This window comes from Schistocerca nitens, chromosome 3, assembly GCF_023898315.1.
Source record: "Schistocerca nitens isolate TAMUIC-IGC-003100 chromosome 3, iqSchNite1.1, whole genome shotgun sequence".
NCBI lineage: Eukaryota > Metazoa > Arthropoda > Insecta > Orthoptera > Acrididae > Schistocerca > Schistocerca nitens.
The window spans coordinates 605950806-605976479 of record NC_064616.1 but is presented as its reverse complement, the minus strand read 5'-3'; the positions used below and the strand labels follow the sequence as shown (position 1 = coordinate 605976479).

At 44.3% G+C, this 25674-nt stretch overlaps 1 protein-coding gene across 1 annotated transcript in view; it reads left to right on the top strand.

Moving 5' to 3' along the window:
* Positions 1-25674, top strand: part of LOC126249677 (organic cation transporter protein-like) — a 210546-nt gene that overhangs the window by 57114 nt on the left and 127758 nt on the right. The window contains exons 3-5 of the mRNA XM_049951356.1: positions 13530-13693; positions 17770-17892; positions 24229-24332. Coding sequence (XP_049807313.1) covers positions 13530-13693; positions 17770-17892; positions 24229-24332 — 391 coding nt within the window. The remainder of the gene's footprint in view (positions 1-13529; positions 13694-17769; positions 17893-24228; positions 24333-25674) is intronic.

Sequence of the window (25674 nt, the reverse complement as noted above, 5' to 3'; positions counted from 1 at the left end):
TGTTGGTTAGGTGAGCGATATTTAAGCTTCGACTGAAAAAGATAAAGAGATATTCATGGTGGTTATTTGTGGTTATGTGTCGCTAGCTATTTTTTTTGTATTTTCTGTTTCCCTCTTTTCATCCTCTTTAGTTTCTGTATTCTTCTTCTCATCCTCTTTAGTTTCTGTGTCTCTTACACGTTCGTTTGTGTGGAAGTCTGTGCTTGTGTTAGCTATTGTTCTATGTTTCTCGCATTTTTTCATGAGTTTGATACCGAGATTTATAACCAAGCTATCTTTATATTATGTATTTGTGGCAGTTTGTAGTATAGTATTCCGTTCAGTTTCATAACTTTCTCCGTTTCTTCGCCACAATTACACTGAATGTTATTTTCTCAATGTATTTACATCTTGCAAGACTGACCCTTGATATGCTCACTCCTGACAACAGACTATTCAGGGATTTCCAAATCAGCCAGTCATCACTGTGCTCAGGAGGTCACGTTTAACAAACTCATTTCCAACCGAGGGAAGGGCTATGATAGTCATCTATACTTGTAATGTGGCTGTTTCAACAGTAGCTCTAAGTTCTTTCGATATTATACGGCAGCTCTTCTATGATTTCAGTCGTTACATATCTTTACAGGGGATGGGTTCCTCCCTATTCCACTATTTTTTTTTTCTTTTCTTCTTCTTCCTCTTTCAAGTAGCAGTCGACTCCAATGTTCCGGTCACAGAGGAAGTTGTTGCCAAAGTTTCTTTGGTCCCCCAAAGTTTCTTCTACCACTGAGGTTATATGATAAAAGTTTTTCTTCTTGTGTTCTGTTCAACTGTGAGAGCCATCTTTCTTTATTTTCGTTGATTCTTTCTAATATTTTAAAAATGTTCACATCTCTAACTACTGCTTATTTGTGTGAGCTTAGGTGATTTCATATCGGATGTGTTATTGCCTCAGTTGTTGTGAGTTTTCAGTATACATCAAACATAACTTTGTTGTTCTGTATCTATATTTTAATACCGAGCAATTCAGCTTTCCATGTACCGTATTTTACCCTCGCCTTCATTTAATGGTCTACTTTGATATGTGATTTATCTGTTAGGCATGGAATGGTATTCATATACACTGACGAGCCAAAAGATAATGGCCACCTGCCTAACAGCATGTTAGTGTACTTCTGAAAAACTGTACGACAGTGTTTCTGTGTGACATGGATATGACGAGCGAGTCCTTGGTGAGTTTCTGGAGATATAATTAACCAGATGTCTGCGCACAAGTCACGCAATTCCCGTAAATTGCGGACAGATGGTTTGTGGGTGTGGAGCTGGCGCCCTATAGCGTCCCAGATGCATTTCAGCGGGTTCAGATCATCAACGTGAGTTCACTATTATGCTCCTCAAGCCACTGCAGCACGATTCTGGTCTTGTGAGACAGACAGTTATCCTGCTGGAAGATTCTATCACTGTTGGGGAAGACATCAAGCATAAAGGGGCATAGATGGTCCACAGTAATGTTTACGTAGTCCACAAGTGTCATGATGCCTTCGATTACTACCACTGGTCCCATAAAAGCCTACTCGGACACGACCGTCTTCTTGGTGTAACGAGAAACGTGATTCATCTGACCAGGCGACACGTTACCTTTGATCCGTGGTCCAGTCTCGATGATCCTATGTCTATGACAATCGTAGTTGACGATGTGGTTGGGTAGACATGGGAGCACGCAGGGGACTAGAACAGCACCGAGATCAACAATGTGCGCTAGACGATGTGCTCTGAAACACTAGTGCCTGCACTTTGTACTCTGTCATGAGATATGCGACAGATCACAGCCTATCATGCTTTACAGAATGGGCAAGCCTCCAAATTCCGGGTTCTGTGATGAAGCGTGGACGCCCAACACCTTGTCGCCTACTCATGGCTTCACCATTCTTCTGGTATTCACTGTTGTGGTGGGCCGTCGTCAAATGCTTTGCATGTACTTCTCGTGATAACTCTCAACGATCCCTCTGACACCATATCTAATAGTTTACCCCACTGAGTAACTTGTGGCTCCTATCGACCTGCCATTCCAAGATACTACCAATAATTGTAGGTCAAAACACCTATAGCTCTCACCCCCACGTCTTCTCCCTACAATTTACAATGGGCCGGTCCGTCCATCCTTCAAACGCCTTCCATAGATGTTCACCACAGTAACATCCGAACAGCCTGTTCACCACAGTAACATCCGAACAGCCGACGAGCTTTGCCGTTCCAGAGATGCTCGTTGCAAGGCGCCGTGCTTATGGCATGGGATCATTGAGACAGGGCTGTGGATCAAAGGAAACGTGTCGCCTAGTCAGGTAAATCGCGTTTCTCGTTACACCAAGAATACGGTCGTGTCTGGATACGTCAGCTCCAGGCGAATGGCTGCTCAAAATATGCATTGCACCGCGAAAGGAAGCCGGAAAGGGCAGTATTAAGTATTATGCTATGGGGACATGGGCTTTTATTGGACACATGGTAGTAAGCGAAAGCACCAAGCTGCCCTTTGTCAGTGTGGCTTATGTCACTGCATTTCCCCATTGGCGGATCGTATCGTTACTCGAATGATTTCCCATTACTCTCTGCTTCTCTTAAATACTTAAAACTTTCCCTGCTGCGTCACGTGTCTGCAACGCCAACACGCAATGCTCATAATGCTTTGTACAACCCTCTAGTGATAACACTTAACAATCCCTTATTCGCCATTTCAACTAGTTTACATCACTGAGCAACAAGTGTCTTATATAGATCAGTCTGCACAAGGTACTGGAAATAATTATAAGACAAGACATCTATAGCTCTCACCCCAATGACTGCTCCTCTCCATTTACAAATGTGCGGACAAATTAAAGCTATATTGGAAACTCTATGTACTAAGCATACAATAAAAAGCCCACAGAAGAATAAAAATATCGAAACTACTAACTGTTAGTACATGGGTTTTGCATTCATTTACCATACTCCACAGCTACAAAGCTTACATACGACATATTACCTCTTACGCTAATGTTGCAGGATTTCTGATACACCAAAAGTCAATCACTACCTCCAAACCTTCGAATGGCACTCACCATGCTTCGCTTCCTACATCTGTCTACGCTCCCCCCACTCGAATCCCGTGGCAGCTTATTAATTTCCTTCCTCTCCTCTCCAACGTTCAACACCTTGAGATATTCTGAACTTTTAGATTTCCTGCAAAACTGAGAGCAACCGGCCGATCGTTTATCCCTCGTTACCAGCCTACGTATTCTGCCGCGCTTATACTAGCGCACCTTCTCGACGTTTCACCTAGACGGACTCCACATTCCATCCCGACGAAATTTCGACCAGTCTTCCGTACCTGATCGTGAAGGTCGCCCACAGATCTATCCGTTCCTGCAGCTTTAACTAAATACTCGTCTTCCTGTCTACGTCAGGGCTCGCCTTCTCCCCACTCTGTCCCCTCTGTTTTCAACAGAATTCCATCATTTCCATCCCATAACTGTTCCAAAATACACTTTTACACAAACTCCCATCAACGAGGTTCTCTGTTTCCTCAAAATCAAAAAATGCTATTCCTTACACACCCCTACACCCTGGAGATCCCAAAGTTGAGAACCAGCATCATCAGCAAAAATGAGAAACACCAGTGGAAAGCATCGGTTTTATTTAACTTTACTTATTATAAAACAGTCGGCTTTTGTGCTTTAACAGTAGTTCAAAAAAATCATCCATATTTTAACTTATATTTTACCTACATACGGTCCAGTCATGTTAATGCGACCAACGCATATGTTCGATGTCAATGTGAAATAATCACTCTCAGACGGCGGCGGTAGCACTGGTAATGAAGGGTATATATATAGCTTGTCGGGGGCACGCGGAAAACAGTGCAGTCATTTTTGTTATGCGTAAATGGAGCGATTTATCTGACGTCCAAAAGGGCATGATCATTAGCTTTCAGGCCAAGGGAGGAAGCATCTCTGAAATGCCTAAGTTTGTAAACTGTTCGCATGCCACCGTGATTAAAATAAACCGTGAACGGAAAAATGGCGCTATCCAAAACCAATGCCGAGGCAATTGTGATGCACCTCGAGCCATAAATAACAGGGGTAAACGACGGCTGTGGAGATGTGTATAGGCGGATAGGAGTGCAACTGTTGCGCAACTGAGCACTCAGACAAACCAAGGGGGTACAGACACTATCTCCTCAACGATCGCTCATCGACCGTTCACCGAACGTTGATGTGTGTTGACGGCAAGCACCTGTTTCATGCTGACTAGTGTTCATCGGTGACGAAGACTGGAATCTGCGCGGAAATACCGCAATTAGACGTCCACTGGTGCAAGACCCATATGACTAGGTTGGATGCAATCATTATGATGCTGTACACAGAACTGGGACTTGTGTCTGAAAAGGTAATTTGGTGTCACTTCTGAGTCACGTTTTCTCGTTTGACCCACCAATGCTGGCACGCTTCTCTCTGCTGGTGTGTCAAGGGAAGCTACAACGATGGTCGCTGTGGTGACAGTTCATCGTGTTCTGGGTACTGCCCATGTAGATAATTGTCTTGCTACAAAAAAGCCTGTTGTCTGACCCAAGGTGCGTGACAATGCTCCACAATCATGCACTGACAAATGAACAATATATTTTTCCTCTCGGGCACTAGTCGTCAGAGGCCGCTGAGATTCTGCATGGCGTTGAGTATGGCCATCTGCGGTGCCTCAGCTCTCGTGCTGCAAGAGTGGGTACAGCAACTTCCGCAGCAGATGCTCAAGGTTGCATATTACATTTGTTTAAGTGTTTCTTATGTGCTTCTACGTATTTGGAAGTAAGCAGTAAGTAATTATTGATATACATTGAAGAGCCAAAGAAACTGGTACATCTGCCTAATATCGTCTAGAGGCCCCGCGAGCAAGGGCCGCAACACGACGTGGCATGGACTTGACTAATGTCTGAAGTAGTGCTGGAGGGAATCGGCACCATGAATCCTGCAGGGCTGTCCATAAATCCTTAACAATACGAGGGGGTGGAGATCTCTTCTGAACAGCACGTTGCAAGGCATCCCAGATATACTCAATAATATCCATGTTTGGGGAGTTTGGCGGCAAGTGGAAGTGTTTAAACTCAGAACACTGTTCCTGGAGCCACTCTGAAGTAATTATGTACCTGTGGCGTGTAGCGTTGTCCTGTTGGAATTGTCCAAGTCCGTCCGAATGCACAATGGACCTGAATGGATGCTGGTCATCAGACAGAATGCTTACATTCGTGTCACCTGTAAGAGTCGTATCTAGACGTATCAGGGGTCCCACCAGGTGCACACGTTCCACACCTTTACGGAGCCTCCACCAGCTTGAACAGCCCCCTGCTGACACGCAGGGCCCATGGATTCATGAGGTTGTCTCCATACGGTACACGTCCATCCGCTAGATAGATTTTGAAACGAGACTCGTCCGACCATACAACATATTTCCAGTCATCAACAGTCCAATGACGGTGTTGGCGGGCCCAGGCGAGGCGTAAAGCTTTGTGTCGTGCAGTCATCAAGCCTACAAGAATAGGTCTTCGGCTCTGAAAGCCCATATCGGTTATGTTTCGTTGAATGGTCCACACGCCGACTCTTGTTGATGGCCCAGCAGTGAAATCTGCAGATCCGGCAGCTGTGACCGAGCGGCTCTAGGTGCTTCAGTCTGGAACCGCGCGACCGTTACGGTCGCAGGTTCGAATCCTGTCTTGTCCATGGATGTGTGTGATGTCCATGGGTTAGTTAGGTTTAAGTAGTTCTAAGTTCTAGGGGACTGATGACCGCAGATGTTAAGTCCTATAGTGCTCAGAACCATTTGAACCAAATTTGAAATCTGCAGGCCGGCCGCTGGTGGCCGAGCGGTTCTGGCGCTACAGTCTGGAACCGCGCGACCGCTACGGTCGCAGGTTCGAATCCTGCCTCGGGCATGGATGTGTGTGTTGTCCTTAGGTTAGTTAGGTTTAAGTAGTTCTAAGTTCTAGGGGACTTATGACCTCAGCAGTTGAGTCCCATAGTGCTCAGAGCCATTTGAACCATTTTGAAATCTGCAGCAATTTGCGGAATGGTTTGCACTTCTGTCGCGTTGAACGATTCCCTTCAGTTGTCGTTGGTCCCGTTCTTGCAGTATCTTTTCCGGCCGCAGCAATGTCGGAGATTTGATGTTTTCCCGGATTCCTGATATTCACGGTACACTTGTGAAATGGTCGTACGGGAAAATCTCCACTTCATCGCTACCTCGGAGATGCTGTGTCTCCATCTCTCGTGCGCCGACTGTAACACCACTTTCAAACTCACTTAAATCTTGATAACCTGTCATTGTAACAGCAGTAACCGATCTCACAACTGCGGCAGACACTTGTTGTTTTATATAGGCGTTACCGACCGCAGCGCCGTATTCTGCTTGTTTACATATCTCTGTATTTGGATGCGCGTACCTACACCAGCTTCTTTGGCGTTTCAGTGTATGTTATGTATAGTGCTTTTTAGTTTCTGTATTGTTGTTGTATTAAACAAGGCTACACTTGCGCATTCGTGACATAATGTACTACAACAACACTGCTATCACTACTGATATCACATTCAGTTTTAACCAGCGTCCGTTAAATGTCTTTCTCTAGTAATTCATATCCTGTGCTATCAGATCTAGTGGCTCCGACAGCAGCTGCAGTTCAGGTTGGAGCATTGATCCTTCTTCAGTTTTTATATACGTATTATCTAGTCTTGCTCTTAATTCCTCCGCTTCTTTTGGCCCAAATCGGCACTTACTTTGTGTATGTTCTGGCTCAGACAAACGTGGGCGATGCATCTCTTCTGCTGGTAAAATAACGCTGTAAATGGTAAGCAGTAGTTATCTACGACCAGTTCTGGCCCAGATAAGTATCTTATCTCAAGTTCGCTGATAAGGACTTCCTGTTTTAGGTTATGTACTGAGGCAATTGGGCGAGATCACCCTCCCCTCCGCTCTCCCCAGAGAAACACTATCTTGCCTACTACGCACGTGGGGCAGTTGTGGAAGGTCACCCAGGCGAACTCCTGTCCTAAACACACACCTGAGGCAGTTGTATGTGCTACAGGACATAACCTTATACTGGTCACGTGGTCGTCAGGCACTTGTGTGACATGAAATTGGCGGAAAACCCCTTCCATTCCCATGCTCCTCTTAGCCAATAAGAGCACATTAAAATGGCGGGAAACCGCTCCTCATCCTTTGTAACTAATTCAATTGCTTAGGCGTCTTCATTCGAGGTCAGTGCACCATAGGCAGAGGATCAAATCTGTTATAAACAAATTATTGTTAACAATAATTTTTTCTCTATAGTTTAGTAGTGAAAACGTCAGGAAATAATATATGATGTGACAAATTAATTAATGGTTTACGAGTAAAAATTTCTGCGATTTTCTACAGTAATTTTTATTGTTTGAATAAAATAATTTCGCGTGTTAGTCCACATCATTATAAAACACTAAAACAATCAAATTGCCGACATTTCGACCGATTTGCTGCGGTCCTCTTCAGGGCAGTTATCTGCTTGATACTGGTGAATGTCTTCCCCTATACACTGTCCATTTCGGTTATAAGGTGGCTACCGACGCCATATATCTGCAATATAACTGGACAATTTGAAAAGAGATACCTATTGAGTGGGCCGGCTGTGCTACTCTGGTGGCTGATTGGAAGGCGCCTCTAGTAGGTAATTCGTAGAAAATAGCGTATCGGCAGGCTATTGCCTGTGCCAATCTGGTAAGTGATTGCTAGGCAACTCTTGTTTGTCATTGGTAGGCAATAAAAAATAGGCAGCTTGCACCCAGAGCTAGTGTTTTCCTGCAACGAAGCCTTAAGGTTCAAAATGGTTCAAATGGCTCTGAGCACTATGGGACTCAACTGCTGAGGTCATTAGTCCCCTAGAACTTAGAACTAGTTAAACCTAACTAACCTAAGGATATCACAAACATCCATGCCCGAGGCAGGATTCGAACCTGCGACCGTAGCGGTCTTGCGGTTCCAGACTGCAGCGCCTTAAGGTCACAAGCCATTTCTCGTATGATCATTCTGTCAAATATGGGTCAAGTGGTGCTGTTGGGTGCTTCGGGGTTGTAGGTAGCTAGTTAATATGAATCGCAGCCTTTCAGCCAGCAGATGAAACTGTCTGTCTCCATATAAAGTAATTTAGGGCCAGCGAAGTTTAGCTTCGCAGACTCGAAGTGGAGTTTGGAGAGGAGCGGAAAATACCTACGGTTATAGACAGGCTTGGTGAGCTGCACTGAAACCATAACCATCTCCACAGCAGCGAGTCATTTATTGAAGATGGTGGCCCATTTGAAATTTGATCTGGCAGTTTAATTCTTGCGCCAAAACGACCTTTTCCATCATCGGTAAACTAAATAAATTTTACGCTATTCTCTAAAATTTCCATGGTTTTCCCGAAACTTGAATTATTCATCAATTTATAAAAATTTCAAAGACAGACATCACGAGAGTCCTCTATTCGGTGTCTACATCAATGCCATGGGTGATTCAATCCCAAAGTAAGACATTGCTGAAGGTTTCTGTAGCGCAGAATAAATCTACACTTACTTCCCAGCGCTGTCGTCAGCCTGAGGACGGTACCATTGCACAGGTCCAGGTGCTCCAGACACAGTGGCAAGTAACTGTGCACGTCGTGCAAATGGGTAAGGTGTTTCAGTTCTGCCTCCAAGACGTATCCCTCACCAGAATCAGCGGCCACATTTTGGATCTCATCTTCCAGTCTGTCGACTTCTGTTTGGGCAGCAATCGAAACTCACCAAAACGGCAGAGACTGTTGCATGGCATACCCGTGGAAGTCATTTATTATCCAAGTAAAGGATGTAACGTAAATCGTAAGGTGGCCTATTCACCTCCTCACTCATTCGCAGATTATTCGTCTTGGTGTACGTGAGCAAAGCCCTCTACAAATCCCACGTGCGAAGAAGAGCAGCATCAGTCAACAGTTCAATTCTGGCTCGTGTTCTTCTTAACATAGCATCCTACGAACGCCCTGACGTGTTGTAATAGAAGGCAGGATCCATAAAACTTGTCATACAATCCGGAATTTCTCAAAAATATCTGAGAGCAGGCGTACATCGGTGTTCACGTACAATCTAGCGTATTCTCCTGAATCAGGGACGTTGAAGTCCTGCTAAACATTCACCATGTGCTCTTACTCATCTACTGTTATGGCTGTGCCTGTTAGTTTACTGTATAATGCAGTTGTGTCGGGAAATATGGTTACATGGGGTCTCTCCCCCGAATCCTGGGCCGGCCGAAGTGGCCGAGCGGTTATAGGCGCTACAGTCTGGAACCGCGCGACCGCTACGGTCGCAGGTTCGAATCCTGCCTCGGGCATGGATGTGTGTGATGTCCTTAGGTTAGTTAGGTTTAATTAGTTCCAAGTTCTAGGGGACTCATGACCTCAGCAGTTAAGTCCCATAGTGCTCAGAGCCATTTGAACCATTTTGAACCCCGAATCCTGGTATTTGTAAGGACATGCCCCCTTTTTCGTCAAACACTGAAACTTCTCATCATCGGATATGCAGCTCCAGTGATGTGCAAGTTTATGAAGAGATGCGTCCACGAAACGTAGCGAATACAGCAAGTGGAGTGTTACTTTTGACGTGATTCGCTTGGAAAAAGAAATGCACGTTTCAACGATGTCAGGTATGACACTGACCTTACGATATTTCAAGCCGAAACCATGCAAGTGCTCAACAAGGAAGTGAGCATCATACTCGTTCAATTTATGGAAGGAAAAAATGGAAATGTCGTGTGGCTAGGGCCTCCCGTCGGGTAGACCGTTCGCCTGGAGCAGGTCTTTCGATTTGACGCCACTTCGGCGACCTGCGCGTCGATGGGGATGAAATGATGATGATTAGGACAACACAACACCCAGTCCCTGAACGGAGAAAATCTCCGACCCAGCCGGGAACCGAACCCGGGCCCTTAGGATTGGCAGTCTGTCGCGCTGACCACTCAGCTACCGGGGCGGACTTACGGAAGGAAATAGGTATGTGTCGTGGCAGTTGGTACTTCAAGTTGCACGCGTTGTCACGTGCACTGCGGAACTTCCTCTTTAGATGACAGAGCTCTCTACTAGGAGTTTCCGCTTTTCTATCCAACAGCTGCCCACAAATATTACTGTCAACTGCCTGCTTGTATAATGCATCATTCACCTGCGAGTCAGTGATGCGAATGTTGCTGCGATAAATGCGATCAACTTCACACACTAGTTTTTCGACCTAAGAGAGCAGCCACTTCGTAGGATTATCTCCGACGTGTCATTAGAATTTGGTGAAACTGCTGTCATATGAGCATACATTTTGATAACCTGCCGCGTACAGTACGTGCCGTTCTGTATCTTCACAACGCCCCACTAGAGTAGGAGGCACTCAGAGTCAGCGTATAAGATGAATGGACATTGTTCCTGGTGGTAGGTGTTCTTAAACTTCAAGATCTTTTGATTCTGGGTAGGCATTTCCACACGTATCGGTTTCTGCGTAGAGCAGGCAGTCAAATGCCCTTCACGATACTCAGTCTTGGTAAAAGAGTTAAGACATCTATGGCAAAAATGACTTGTACCACAATATTTTGACAATTGGGCAGAAAGTAGGTGGGGAATCCTTTTATCGACATCTAATGTTGCTTCTCGCCCTCGGAGAATTGCAACATACGAGTATCTACGTGTTTGGAACGCTGACTGGGGTTCAAGTACTTTATGCTTTACTTCTTTCTCTAGTCTGGAACCGAGTGGCGTCACCGATTCTGTGACGAGGTCGGCTGTTTAATTTTCGACCTACGCTACACGGTGGAGACTTGTAAGGTCTCCCTAGATAGGTCGGGTGGGCACTGTACATCGTAAACAACTACTCTGGTGGCAGAGAGATATGGAATGATCATTGTTTTTTTTCTGTACATTAGATGAAACTCCGACATCCCAGTACAGATACTGGCTCTTGAGGAATAATGGGCTGCCTTTCTCCGCAGACATTCAGACATTTAATTGAAATTGGTCCTACCAGAGATCAAGTTATCATAAAGGCGAGCGGTGGACACAGCCTATGTAAACCCTTTCACTACCATTGGGACATATGTGTCCCATGATAGGTGTAGGAGAACCAGTGGGAGTTTGCATCGTGTTATTGGTATGCATCAATGTCCCAGTAGTAAAGGAAAGCCTGCTAATGGTTTGCCGAATTCTTATAATTGCGGATTGCACCTGTAGGTTGTGCTGTCTTCAACCCTCTGTTCCATTCCGCTCTGTACCGTTGCACCGAATTAATTTGCGCGCGTAGAACAGATGTGCATATTGGGCTGCCGTCGCTCCTTCCCTGACTATTCGTGTCAATGAATTGCACGCACGTATCAACGTTTGCCGTATCACAAACGCGCACCTGTAACGTGAGTTAAAACCTGGAGAGATGCTCTATCCACTGATGTGTGTCTATTTTCTGTATGTTTCGTAACATCTGTGGAATAGTTTTCTGAAATCCTGGAGTTGTTTATGAATAACTCTGTATGTCCAACACCTCCCCACGTTGAAAAACGAAACGATTGGAAAATATTTGTTTCAAATTGTTATTTCTTGTTATGATAGTAATTTAAAAAAATACACATTTCACTCCGAAAAAAAATTTGTAATCAAAGGTTTAATATACAGTAACAGGTGCTCAGATACTTTTGGCCACATAGTGTAGGCTGCAGTAGTTTTGCACAGATGAAGATGATAGCACATTATATACCAGTCTTTGAATTGAAGACCACGACAACAATAGTCACATTTTACACTTTTATTGGTTCTAAATTACTTAGGATGATTCACAATTAATGTTACACACTTCTAGGCATTGTAGAGGGGACTTAGTAGGTCAAGTTTTACGTATGAACCCATGTTCGGATACGGTTCGTTTCCACGTTACAAGTATGACAAGATGTACAGATTTCACTCCTATTTACTGTGAAATTACAACTACTGTTCGATATGACGACCACCAAGTTCGGTGCACTCAGTGTATCTGCGCAGTAAGTCCGCATAAACTCTGTCCAAAATGCGTGGTGCATGGTTAATGACTTCTGCCGCAGCCAAGATCCGTGCAACTAGATCTGCCTCCGACTGGACAGGTGTCTCGTAAACGAGACCCTTCATGTGGCCCCACAAGAGGAAGTCCAAAGGGGTTAAATCTGGGAATCTTGGCGACCAAGCAATTCGACCGATCCACCTGCCCCCGTAGACTACGTTCAGATTGATTCGGACACGAACTGCCAAATATAATGCCGCGCTATCATGCTGGATGCGCAGTTCATGTCGAATGTCCAACGGCACATCTTCCGAAAACACCGCCAGCACTTGTTGAGGAATATCAAGTACCTTGCACCAGTTAGGAAGGGGGGGGGGGCAGGGGGCGGGGGGCGGGGGGCGGGGGGCGGGGGGCGGGGGGCGGGGGGGGGAGAGGATCACGACCATCGCAGATACCCGCTCAGATGTCGAATGTGTGCTGAAATCTTAGTGGTTTTGAGGTTTTCTTGATCCCAAACGCGGCCATTTACCACGTTCGGAACACCTTCCCCGTTGAAATGCGCTTCGATGGTGAACAAAATTCGTCCTGGAAATTGATGAAAATCCACACAAAGGTATAAAAATCAAGTACAGAAACTGACATTTGGCACAAAATCCCCCGGAAGCATGACGTGTACTTCTGAGGGTGATATGGGTGGAGCTGCTGTTCATGCAGAACACGCTAAACAGACGAGTGAGACACATGCAAGTCAGGCGCAATGGCTCGAGTACCCTCGACGGGTTCTGTTCAGCTTGATGAAGCCCTTTTCTTCCAGTGTAACAGTGCACCGCCTTCTTGCAGCACCAAAATTTGCTCTATCGCTTGTGGATTTCCTATTTTCCTGCAACCGCTTACCTACTCTGGTAAACATGGGATGAGATGGAGTCACACGATTTGGAAAGTACTCGTGGTACAGACGATGAGCTTCTCTTCCATCAAGGCGAGCTTCACGGTAAATTAACAACATATCGGTATACTCTGCGAATTTGTACTCAGGCATCCTGATACTGCGGTACTAGTCACAGTAATGTCAACTGACGCATCACCAGTAAGCATGAAAACAAGGCAGATGGAAACAGACGAAATCATGTGACATCGCGTCATCGTACCATTCATGAATGTAGGTAGCTAGCCATAACAGGCGCACTGCGTAAGAAATATCTAGCGGACGATTGAGTAGCTCCTGTTTTTCCTTGTAACATGGAAACAAACAAACTGTTTCCAGACTTGGGTTCCTATGTAAAACTTGATCTACTAAGTCGGCTCTACGACCTCTAGAAGTGTGTAACATGAATTGTGAAACACCCTGTACATATTTTTAGAATATCTCATCTGGTTGAGGAGTGAATTTGTTACCCCTGATATTCCACCCACTGCAAGTGGGATGAAATAACAAAAAAAATTAAGAAATTGTATACTCACGGTTTGACACGTGGAGGCTGGTGCCGGCAGCGGGTGACCCCGTGCAGCTGTGCGTGGGCGAGTGGGGGCGGTGGCAGTGGCGCAACGCGGTGCTGCTGTCGCTGCTCAAGATGCCCGTCGCCTGGTTCCAGCTCAGCATTCTCGTGCTGGAGGCGCCGTCGCCTTTCTGGTGCGCCGGACACCCACCCACGCAGGTAAGCCAACACCCACACCTGTATTTCTCTTAAAGTAGGGACAATGTTGTATCTCGGAAAGCTTTTCAGTCTTTCGCCTCTAGCCAGCCCTGGAAGAGATATTTACTATATTTTCTTATCCCATTTTTAAATTATGGCATTCGCTGCAGTCTTTTCTTGAAATTACAAAAAAATAATTCCCGAAAATTAAGGTTTTCCAAATGTGAAAACATATTCCAAGGTACAAAATGGTCGTGTACTTATGAGCAAATATTCTATTGAAATTTAAAAACTTTGCCACCTATAAAATCTTGTTAATACTACATTTAGACATCTATCCGTTACAATGTCACTCTACTAGACACAAAAAATCAGTTAGTGAAATCCAATTAAGCAGAACTATTATCAAAAACCCGTTAAAAGTTAACCATAGTTTGAAATTGAAGCTACTTGAAACTAACACAGATTTCCATATTCGGGGCAGGCAAAGTTGTTGAGATATTAACAAAACTCAGTTAATTTACAAATACCACCTGTTCCATGGTCAACCGGCCTGTGTGGCCGAGCGGTTCTAGGCGCTTCAGTCTGGAACTGCGCGACCGCTACGATCGCAGATTCGATTCCTGCTTCGGGCATGGATGTGCGTGTTGTCCTTAGGTTAGTTAGGTTTAAGTAGTTCTAAGTTCTAGGGGACTGATGACATCAGCAGTTAATTCCCATAGTAGTCAGAGCCATTTGAACCATTTGTTCCATGGTCAAATAACTCACGTTTCGTGGTTCCTTTAGGACAGTGCGGCGAAATGCGTTAATGAGCTACGGCAGCAGACGACCGACGCGAGTGCCTGTGCCAACAGCACGACATCGCCTGCAGCGCCTCTCCTGGGTTCTCGACCATATCGGTTGTACCCTAGCCGACTGGAGAACCATGACATGGGCAGAGAGCTCTCGATTTCTGTTGGTAACAGATGGTAGAAGGACGCAGACCCCTCGACACCGTGCACCCAAATTATCAACAAGGCACTGTGCGAGCTAGTGGTGGCTCCATAACAGTGTGGACTGTGTTTACGTGGAATGGACTGGGTCCTCTAAATGTTTGGTTATTTGGAGACCATTTGTAGCCATTCGTGGACGACATGTTCCCAAACAACGATGAAATTTTTATGGATGACAATGTGCCATGTCACCGGGCCACAACTGTTCGCGACTTGTTTGAAGAACATTCTGGACAATTCGAACGAATGGTTTGGCCAGACAGATCGCTCTACGTGAATCCTGTAGAATATTCATGGGGCATAATCGAGAGGTCAGTTGGTGCACAACGTCCTGCATTGGCAGCACTTTTGCAATTACGGGCGGTTATAGAGGCAACGTGACTCAATATTTCTGCAAGGGACTTCCAACGACTTGTTGAGTCTATGGAACTTCAATTAGATGCACTACGCCGGGTAAAAGGAGGTCCGACACGATATTTAGGAGCTGCTTCATGACCTTTGTCACCTCAGGGTATACTCAGCTTCACTGCCATGACTTACACTGACCAGCCAGAACAGTATAACCACCTACCTAATAGCCGATATGTCCACCTTTAGGACCGATAACAGAGGCTGTGCATTGTGGCATGGAAGCAGTGAGGTCTTGGTAAGTCGCTGGAAGGATTTGGCACCACATCTGCACACACAAATCACCTATTTCCCATAAATTCTGGCGAGGGGGATGATGAGCTCTGGCGCCACATTCAATCACATCCTAGACGTGTCCGATCGTAGTAGGTCGGTGGTCATAATGTTCTGGATGAGCAGTGTACATTAGAGACAGAGTGTCACATGACCCTCTGAAAGTGACCAGAGTGTCGTTTTACTGGGGTGATTAAGTTCTTCTGCAGAGAGCTTATCATCACAGGTAAAAGAATATGCTCAATGTAGCCACCGATGCACTGAACAGCTTAGTAGACCCATGTTTAGGCGTAGCTGCGCCGTACACCTTAGCGTAGAAACAATCAGTTTACGAGGTTGTGCTGAAAAGTAATGCCTCCGAATGTTTTATGTCAGAGCTTTTAAAGCATTTAAATAAAATAAATGTTATTAATGTTCTATGTTTTTATTCTGTGACAGTGCTTGCATTGCTTCATCACTATCAAACTGAAGTGCTCGAAGGTGTTCTTTAATTTATGCAAGAAGATGAAAACCGGATGCGGCCAAGTCAGGACGGTGTGGAAGATGGTCGATGGCTGTGAAACCAAGGCGTTGGATTTTTGCAAGTGTCGCAGTGCTCGTGTGTGGTCTGGCTTTGTCATGCTGAAGCAGAGGTGCTCCATGTGTGGAAAAACTCTTCAAATTCGAAACTAGACTACAGCACGCTGTTTCTCATGCACGACATAGTTACATTACACATCACCATGTTACACGCTACGATTCGGTGTCCTCTAGCCGCAGAAGACTGCAAATATGTTAACATGCTAGAGGGCTCCGAATTGTAGCATGTAACGTAGCGTTGTGTAACGTAACTATATCGGTGCGTGAGAAACAGCTTACTGTAATCCCTCTGTAAACTGAAAGCATTAATTCCAAGAGTTCGTCCACACATGGAGCAGCCTCTCCTTCAGCATGACAATGCCAGACAGCACACAAAAGCTGCGACATCTGCAAAAATCCGACGCCTTGGTTTCACAGACAGACTATCCTCATACAGCCCTGACTTGGCCCCATCCGGTTTTCATCTTCTTCCATAAATTAAAGAACGCCTTCGAGGACTTCACTTTGATGGTGATTAAGCAGTGGAAGCAAAAGTGAGGCTGTGGCTCTGTCAACAACGTCAAATATTCTACAGAGACAGTATCAACAAACTGGTTCCTCGTTGGGGAGAAATGTGTTTGTTCCCAGGGTGGGTATGTTGTGAAATAAATACGTAGACATGAAGAATAAAGATGTAGAATGTTGACAACGTTGTCTTATTTAAAAATCTTTAAGAGTTTTCACATAAAAAATTCGGAGGCCATACTTTTCAGCACGCGACCAATAAACAGTGTGTAAGACAACTTCCCACTCTGGTGTTAAGTTTAATCCTAGCCATTCTGTATAGCATCGTGGTTGTGTACCATAAACTGTCATTGCAAATACAGACTTCTGGTCAACAGCTCACGGTCTTGCACTTGGAGTTGCTGGCGCTCGATCACGGGACCCCAAGTTGTGTATGTGTGTGTGTGTGTGTGTGTGTGTGTGTGTGTGTGTGTGTGTGTGTGTGCGCGCGCGCGCGTTTGTGTGTGTGTGTATGTGTGTGTGTGCGCGTGTGTCAAGCAAGTCGCTGGAGTGGCGTCAAATAAGATGATTTACAGCAGGCTGCCTGCTGAGTTCCGTAACTCACTTGCCACTCAAAGTGCCATCTAGTGACATTTTTCAAACTGGACAGGTCAGTCTGTCCAGAATAACACACTAACTGGCGGGAAATATTGTAACTCTGTGTGCACCGAACTGAACTTTCCCCCTATTATGCGTTGAGAGCGGATGCCTCAGGCAGCCTGGAGGCACTGCGGCGAGCAGACGTATGTCTCGACCAGCCAAGGGCCGCAGCTCGCGGGCACCTTGTCAAAGATTACTGAATATCACCTTGGACACTTGTTAAGTAATACGGAAAAAAGTATTTTAACGTAAAGCTTGTGTTTCCTCTCATCATTGTGGAAGGGAATAACGGGGAGGACATTTAGTCCTCTTGTACTACACACTCCAAACTTAAATGTACCAGTTCAGGACCAGAGGCCTGCAAGTGAGCTGTGTACAATGCCGAACTCCCCAGAAGGGTATTCCTTGCCAAATGTTCCGCACACAGACTTCATTTTCAGAGACTCCCGGAACACGTATACGTTGCCATTGTGTGAGTAGCATCTTTTCATCTTTGTGACGTCGTTCTTTTGTTAGGTCGTCAGTGAAGTGTCTTTCATCCCATATCGTCTTCTTTATAGTAAACCGAAAAAAGAAACGATTAGTTACTAATACATTCCAGTCTCTCTTTCTGTACCAAATGTGTTAGTTTCTGCTAAGACATTGTGGGAACCACACACTTGAGATTGTTGTGTATGCCTGATTTGTGAAACTTTGTCTCAGGAATCCTATGACGCCTGCGTAGTGCCACGTAATTCATCCACTTGGAACGACAGTTCGTCATTGGAACCATGCTCATCGTGGGAATACGCGCCTGAAATTTTCAAATCTACTATAGTAACGGAGGTAAGTATGAAATTTCATATCTGACAGCTAACACAGACACAAGTCGTTTTAGATTAATACGCTTAAAAGACTCCACTTTTTTGCGAAAATTGGAGTTACACAACCTTTTCAATTTTTTCGAGCTATAATCCAGTTTTGAACGACATTGTTCAGACATTTAAAAACGACTTTCTCATAAACTTTCTTACCATTTTCTCTAGAATTTTGCTGAAATACAGCACATATAATAATCTCATTAAAAACAAAAATTGCTGTTGTAGCTGCTGTATGTACTTTTTCTTAAACAATTTTAACTGGATAAGGCTGAAACTTACATTTTAGTCAGAAAAATATAAAGGACCCAAATTAGCGAAACAAAATATTTACAGTTCACTGAAATTTAATTTAATAATTTTAGAACATTTTTAAAAATTATAATTTTCAACTTTAAATTTTCGTTCGTTGAGTAATAGCTGGAAGAAACAAACACTAGATCCCAAACTGAACTGGGTTGACGTTAGTAGGTTTGCAGAAATGATATTATAAATAAGCAAAAATTCAAGTTCCGGAAAAACCACTTAAAGAAAAATATACAAAATTAACTCTAAATTTGAACATGCATTCTAAAAAATGTCATATCCGTAGTCCTTTGCTGTAGATTTTTTTAATCCGTCCTGTATCTTCCTCTAGTTACTTCGCATTCTTCTTTATGTTTACAGGTTTTCATTTGCATAACTACGAAGATTTTTTTTTAGAGTTTCAGTATACCACACCGATTCCCTCAAGAATCAGTGTCGCAGATGTAGAACCATCATTGAAAGAACAAATCGCATCCAACAAACCTCTACATACGGAATCTTTGGAAAACAATTTGGTTTTAGGCTACCTTTCCCATAATACGGCATGGAGTGATTCATTTTATGTAAACTGAACACAGTTCACACTATATATATCCAGATAAATAGCCGCCCGGCTACGCCGCGCTCTCTGAGGCGTCTTGTCACGGTCCGCGAAGCTCCCCCCGTAGGAGGTTCGAGTCCACCCTCAGGCATGGGTGTGTGTGTCGTCCTTAGTGTAAGTTAGTTTAAGTTAGATTAAGTAGTGTGTAAGCTTGGGGACCGATGACCTCAGCAGTTTGGTCCCATAAGACCTTACCACAAATTTCCACATTTCCAGATAAATATGTGGAGAATCGAAGCATTGATAGGTAATCTCAAAACTGAATGTTATTCACTGTTGAGAATCTATGAGCCACGACTACCCGAACGTCAAAATTCAACACGTCATAATGAAAATACTGTGAAACATACAGGGTGAATCACCTAAACTTGAACCACAAATATTGCGGAAATGGGAAGTGCTATTGATGTGCGGTTTTCACAGAATGGGCTGGTAGTCAGGGACTCGTATTGTCAGCTAATAAACAGATTTCAGTTATAATTAGAAAGTGTATTTTTGTGCAAAAGTACACTTTTTGAAATGGAACAATGCCTATTGACATTAACAGATTAAAAGTAGGGTAAATCAGAATGTCAGTAGTGTTTGTTGCAGGATTCTGGAGCGAGTCGATTAAGAGATATTTTATTTTGAAAAGTTTCCACACCAACACTTGTTTCTGCTATTCAACCTACATGGTTGCTAGGTCCGATTTTGTTATGCTTGCTTACAGTGTGCTTGTGTGTTCCTTGGCTGCATTGCGACTTACTAGTCATTTAGTGTGACAGTCCAAGCAGTAGGTCGTGCGTGGACGACGGGATTTACCAACGCAGAAAAAGCCGATATGCTAATGGTGTATGGGGAGTGAAAGAAGAATGCGACTCGTTCTTGTACGGTGTATGCAGCAATATATCGCAATAGACGTCAATCATCTCGGCAGTTATTTAGCAGTCTCTTCAACCAGTTACGTGAAAGTGGTAGTGTAACACCTAGACAAAGTAACAAAAGAAAAAAAGTGAAGACAGAAGAGGGGAAAATTGATGTTCTTGCTGCTCTTGCAGTTGATCTGCACGTTGGCTACCGCGCAATCGCACTAGGAAGAGGCATGAAACAGGCAAGTGACCTTCGAATTCTCCATCGACACTGGTTCCACCACTTTCACATCTCTCTCCATCAAGAGCTGCACGGAAACAATTATGACAATCGTATTAACTTCTATACGCGGCCATTAAGACAGTATACTCCAGAAATATCATGTATCTTGTTTAGTGATGTTCCATATTTACCGATCATGACCAGATAAACCGCCGAAACATGCACTATTGGTCTGTTGACAATCCCTGTCGACTTTGTCACGTGGAATGTCAGCGTCTATGGAGTGTAAACGTGTGGAGTGGGATAGTGAACCACCAGCTCACAGGCACGTTCTTCACATATGGGTCACTGAACGCACACAAGTATCACAACCTCCTAACACACCATCTCCCATGGATGCTAGAAGACGTCCTCTGCAGACTTGGAGGAACTTGTGGTACCAACATGATGGCTGTCCAGCCCACAGTGCACGAAGTGCTACAGCATGTATTCACGAACTGTTTCCAAATCATTGGACTGGCTGCAGAGGACATACCTTGGCCAACCCATTCCCCGGATTTCACGCCTGTAGAATTTTTCCTGTGGGAAAAGCTGAAAGATGCTGTTTACAACGACATGCCAACTGAAACCGTTGATATGCAACAACATATTACTGCAGCCTGCTTGGACATCTCTGCTGAAATGCTAGCACTTGTGTAACAGTCGTTCCATTCCAGACTGGAAGCGTGTATTGCCGCTTTCACTGGTCATTTTTAACACAACCTGTGATGGTCAATTTTGTAGTTAGTGGTCAAAACTACATAATTGGTGTATGCATGTGCTTTGTCCTTATGTATGCTAACACAGATATTGTACAACTGTTGGTGTGGGTACTTTTCAAAATTGGAAATTGTGCTGGCTTAAGCTGTCCGCAGCACTCCAGTCGGCAAAGACGCTGCGAGAAGATCGATAGTAGGCGCTGGAGCAAGCGAGCATATCAGGAGAGAGGCCAAAGACAGATTTGCAAGAAACGCGCCACCAATGCCCTCTCGGCCGCCAGTATTGAGATCGCCGCCGCAGACCGGAGGGCAGAGTCAGTCATCCAGTGAGTCACTGAGTCGAGTCATCAGTCGCAGCCCAGTCACTTGCAATCACAGACAGTCGCAGTCACAATCAGAGTCTCAGTCTCAGCCAGCACATAGCGACCAGAGTAGAGTGCATAGTGGGACGTGTACTTCACCAGCAGTGAGGCTAACGTGGTCTATTACGGAAGAGTATGTACCACAACAACTTGCTTTAAGATAAGTAGATCTCTGTTTATGTTAATAAAGAACCCTGTTAATACATCCGTGCAGTTGTGTTATAGAAAGAGGATAGCGGCCACCAAACAATGTCCTCTCCTTGCTTCCCATGGTACTAGACTCTACAGTGGCAACGAGACGACACAAAATAAATCTCCTAAACGACTCTCACAAGAAACCTGTAACAAACAGCACTGTCATTCTAATTTACCCTACTTCTAGTTCTTTAAGGCCAGTAGGCATTGTTCCATTTACAAAAGTGAATGTTTGCACAAAAAGTATTATTACAATCTGTTGAGCCCCTGACAACCGATCCATTCTGTGAAAATCACACATCAATTGCACTTTCCATTTCCGCAATATTTACTGTGCGTATGCTAGGTGATTCACCTTTTATATGATTGAAATAACTCGTCCTGACTTCTACAATGTTCACCCGAAATCCACCGACAAAATTCGAGAAGTTGTTCAGGAATATTTTATGGGTATTTTGGTACTAGTGATCAGAGGTCTCCAGATGCTCGTTGCAAAGTAATAGTGTAATTATGATTATTCGGATTGTTACCCCAGTTACCTATGTTTCTGTGAAAATATCTTCACAACAAGAAATGGCCGTGATGAGCTATCAGCAAAACTTTTAACACAAAACACAGAATAATCCAGCAAGCTTGAGACAGATGCAGAGATGCTGTGACATGGGTACCGTTCCAGTGGATACAGCTCAGCAGTGTGTCGTTGTGCCCCTCTTCCATTCACTGAGCCCATTCACGAGCTGTACATCGACCAACTCTTCATCAGTAAACCTATCCGGTATAACATTACCTTTAATTTTAATTCAAATGTGGCTGAGGATTAGATAAATAATTAACTGTTGTTACTTGCTTTACTATCCCTACACCTGAAGGAAATAATCAACGGAAGTAAGTAATTTCGAAGTCAACTATATGCAAGCTTCCTGAAATTAAATTATTTCGTGAGAGGGAAGGTTTTCATTAAAGTTCAATTGAGTTAAAATCGTTCGTTGTTATGTATTCACAGAAAAGACAGATTTCCTTAACTGTCTTGATTAGACTCCTTACTGTACGTCGTTGAAAATTCAGTAGTCCCTGCCGAGAATTGTAAGACAGTAATAACGGTGCTCGACGATCTTTCTGTGTAGGAGCAGCTACAGATCTCCGCCGGTCGCTTGTAAATTGCTGGAAATAAGTCCGCCTGCTTAGCGGGGTGGTAACGTGCTCGCCTTCCATGCAAGCGAGCCTTTTCTCCGCTTGGGGATTTGGTGTTGTGTTGTCCTCATTATCATTTCATCCTCATCACGGTCGCGCAAGTCGCCCAATGTGGCGTCGAATGAAATAAGAGTTGCACTTGGCTGCCGAACTTCCCCGAATAGGCGCCTCCCGGCCAGCGATGCCATAAGCTCATTTCATTTCATTTGCTGGAAATATTTAGGATTTTACATAGAAGCTTCGTAAACTGATTCAGTGCAACTCATTTATCATTTCGTTCGACGATACGTAGCCGAACAGCAGATTACTTCAGTCATCGGTAAAAAAACGCCTCCCGATGTGTCCTAAGAGCGTGATGCAGATTCGTCAGCAAACATCACGAACCAGATGTCCGAAGGTCCTACAGAAGCCTTGCACATATGTTCGTTCACTCTTAGAAATGCACCGTTTATAAAATGAAACTTGTTTAAATACCTTTTCAACACTATATTATATCCTTGAGGATAATTGCAGTCTCCTCTCTTCAGTACTTTTAACGTCCGCCCCCGGTAACTGAGTGGTCAGCGCGACAGAATGTCAATCCTAAGGCCCCAGGTTCGATTCCCTGCTGGTTCGGAGGTTTTCTCCGCTCAGGGACTGGGTGTTGTGTTGTCCTAATCATCATTATTTCATCCCCATCGACGCGCAAGCCGCCAAAGTGGCGTCAAATCGAAAGACTTGCACCCGGCGAACGGTCTACCCGACGGGAGGCCCTAGTCACACGACATTTACAGTTGGTACTTTTAACACCTTTATGTCCGCCCCGGTAGCTGAGTGGTCAGCGAGACAGAATGTCAATCCTAAGGTCCCGGGTTCGATTCCCGGCTGGATCGGAGATTTTCTCCGCTCAGGGACTGGGTGTTGTGTTGTCCCAATCATCATCATTTCATCCCCATCGACGTGCAAGTCGCCAAAGTGGCGTCACATCGAAAGACTTGCACCCAGCGAACGGTCTACCCGACGGGAGGCCCTAGTCACACATAACACCTTCATCACAAAAGCAAAGCAAAATAAAATTTACTTTCATGGCGGACAACAATGAGTTATAATTCTGTTCAAGGATTTTACACGTCTATTCTTGATCGCATAGAGTGTAACATCTATCTCTGCATTTTGCTTTGGATTTAGCTCTTTAGGGAGTAACTATAGTCAAAATAGTATAAGCATCTCTCACACAGGTAGAATGCGGTACATAGCCGTATTTAAGAATTTATCGTTAAAGCAATAGCGAGTTCGTTGAACCCTCAGCTGATCGGGTTCTTAAACAGATATTATATAAAACATCGCACACTAGCACACTCTCGGGAGTCGGAATATTACACCTCGTGGCCGTGTATTGCTGTTAATATACAACTAACACTGCCAGAAAAAATACAAAAAACAAACAAACCTGAGACAGAACCAAACAGCACTGAATGCAAGCCGAGGGTGAATAGTAATGCAGGCGTTACTGTTGTCAATAGCAAGTAACGTGAGTGTATGTAACAAGTTTTGCTTCCGACAAAGACATTTCGACCGTTGTGCAGATATTTTCAATTTGTTACACATACAAAGATAAATGGAAGTAAGAAATTACTCTGTAACGAGCCACCCGAGATCACGGGCTGCTTATGCTAAAATATCCAGAAAATAGCCACGAACAATCTCCGAAATGTTGCCGGGGGATTTCGGGTTAGCCTCAGATTTATCCAAAAAACCAAAAAATGAAATTCGATTTTTAACCATTATCCTAAGTTAACGGCAACGGAACGTAAGTAGTGCAGAAACGTTTTTGCTTGCAGTGGGACCTGGTATGCAGCCGGAAGCACCTGGCCGACGTGACGCAGTTCACGTTCATGTTGGGAGTTCTTCTGGGGACGGTAGTTGCTGGCGCAGCAGCTGACAGGTGAGCATGCCGCTATGTGATAAGGTTGACAGATAATCCGTTTTTACCGGATTCCTCCATTTTCTGGTTTTAATTTCACCACTCCGTTTTTTCCATTTTTCAGCCTGAAATATGATTATCTCTGGGCAGAGGCAATTTTTTTTATTATACGTGCTAATGTTGGCAACAATTGAAAGCAAACCAAACGGAGATTGGTTCGAACGTAGCATCCATCCGGTCCTCGCTTGTAGTGCTTACCATTGGCATTGTTTGTATTCTGTGTTCACCATTTGCATTGTGTTCAAGCAAACGTGTCCATCAAGTTTACAGTCCGTAACATGTGGCATTCAGAAATGAGGGATAGCGAAAACGTTTCAAAGACTCCTCCGAAGGAGAAAGAAAGATCTCAACATCAGCAGGTGTACTTGAAGAAGTGGGAAAAGTTACTTTCATGGATAAATTCGGGGGAAAATAAAGACAGGGCATGTTGCGTGGTGTGCAGGAGGAATTTTAACATTGTTCGTGGTGGACAATGTGACCTCAAACAACATTCCCTGTATAAAGGACATACACTGAAGGAAAGTTAAAGTGTAGGCAGTTCTAAACGCTCGAACTATTTTGTAAACTTAAATAAGAAAAATGAATGCGATGGTGTTGCAACATGTGAACTGGATTTAGGTTATCATGCTGTAATGCATAATTTAAGTTATTCCAGTTTTGACTGTGGGAATAAATTACTATCCCACACATTCATCGATCTAACAGTTGCTTCAGAACTGAAATGTGGACATACGAAGGCAGAAGACCGAGCGATGTGGCGCAGTGATTATGACACTGTGCTCGCATTTGGGAGAACGATGGTTGAAAAGCTCATCCGGCCATCCACATTTAGGTTTTCCGTGATTTCCCCAAATCGCTCCAGGCAAATGCCGGGGTGGTTCCTTTGAAAGGGCACGACCAATAACCTTCCCCATCCTTGACACAATCCGAGCTTGTGCTCCGTCTCTAATGACCTCGACGTCGACGGGACGTTAAACTCAGTCTTCATTCTTCACGAAGGCAGGAGTGCTTGTGAAAAATGTGCTAGTTCCCAAGAGTGTTAAAGACTTTTTAGAAGTTTTAAACTGTCCATTAAGGACTGCCAAATTCTTTTTTCTGGCAACAGATGCAACGAATAGATACAACAGAAAACTAATCGAACAGTCCACAGGCGCACTGCAGGCCCATAGAGTCCAAAGGACATAATATTTCGGCGATCAGATACGTCGGCATCATCGGGCTTGCTGACGAACTGAGCTCCTGAGGGTTTATTGTAATTTAATGTAACTTAACTAACTTTCTTTAACTTTTCATTCCCGTTCCT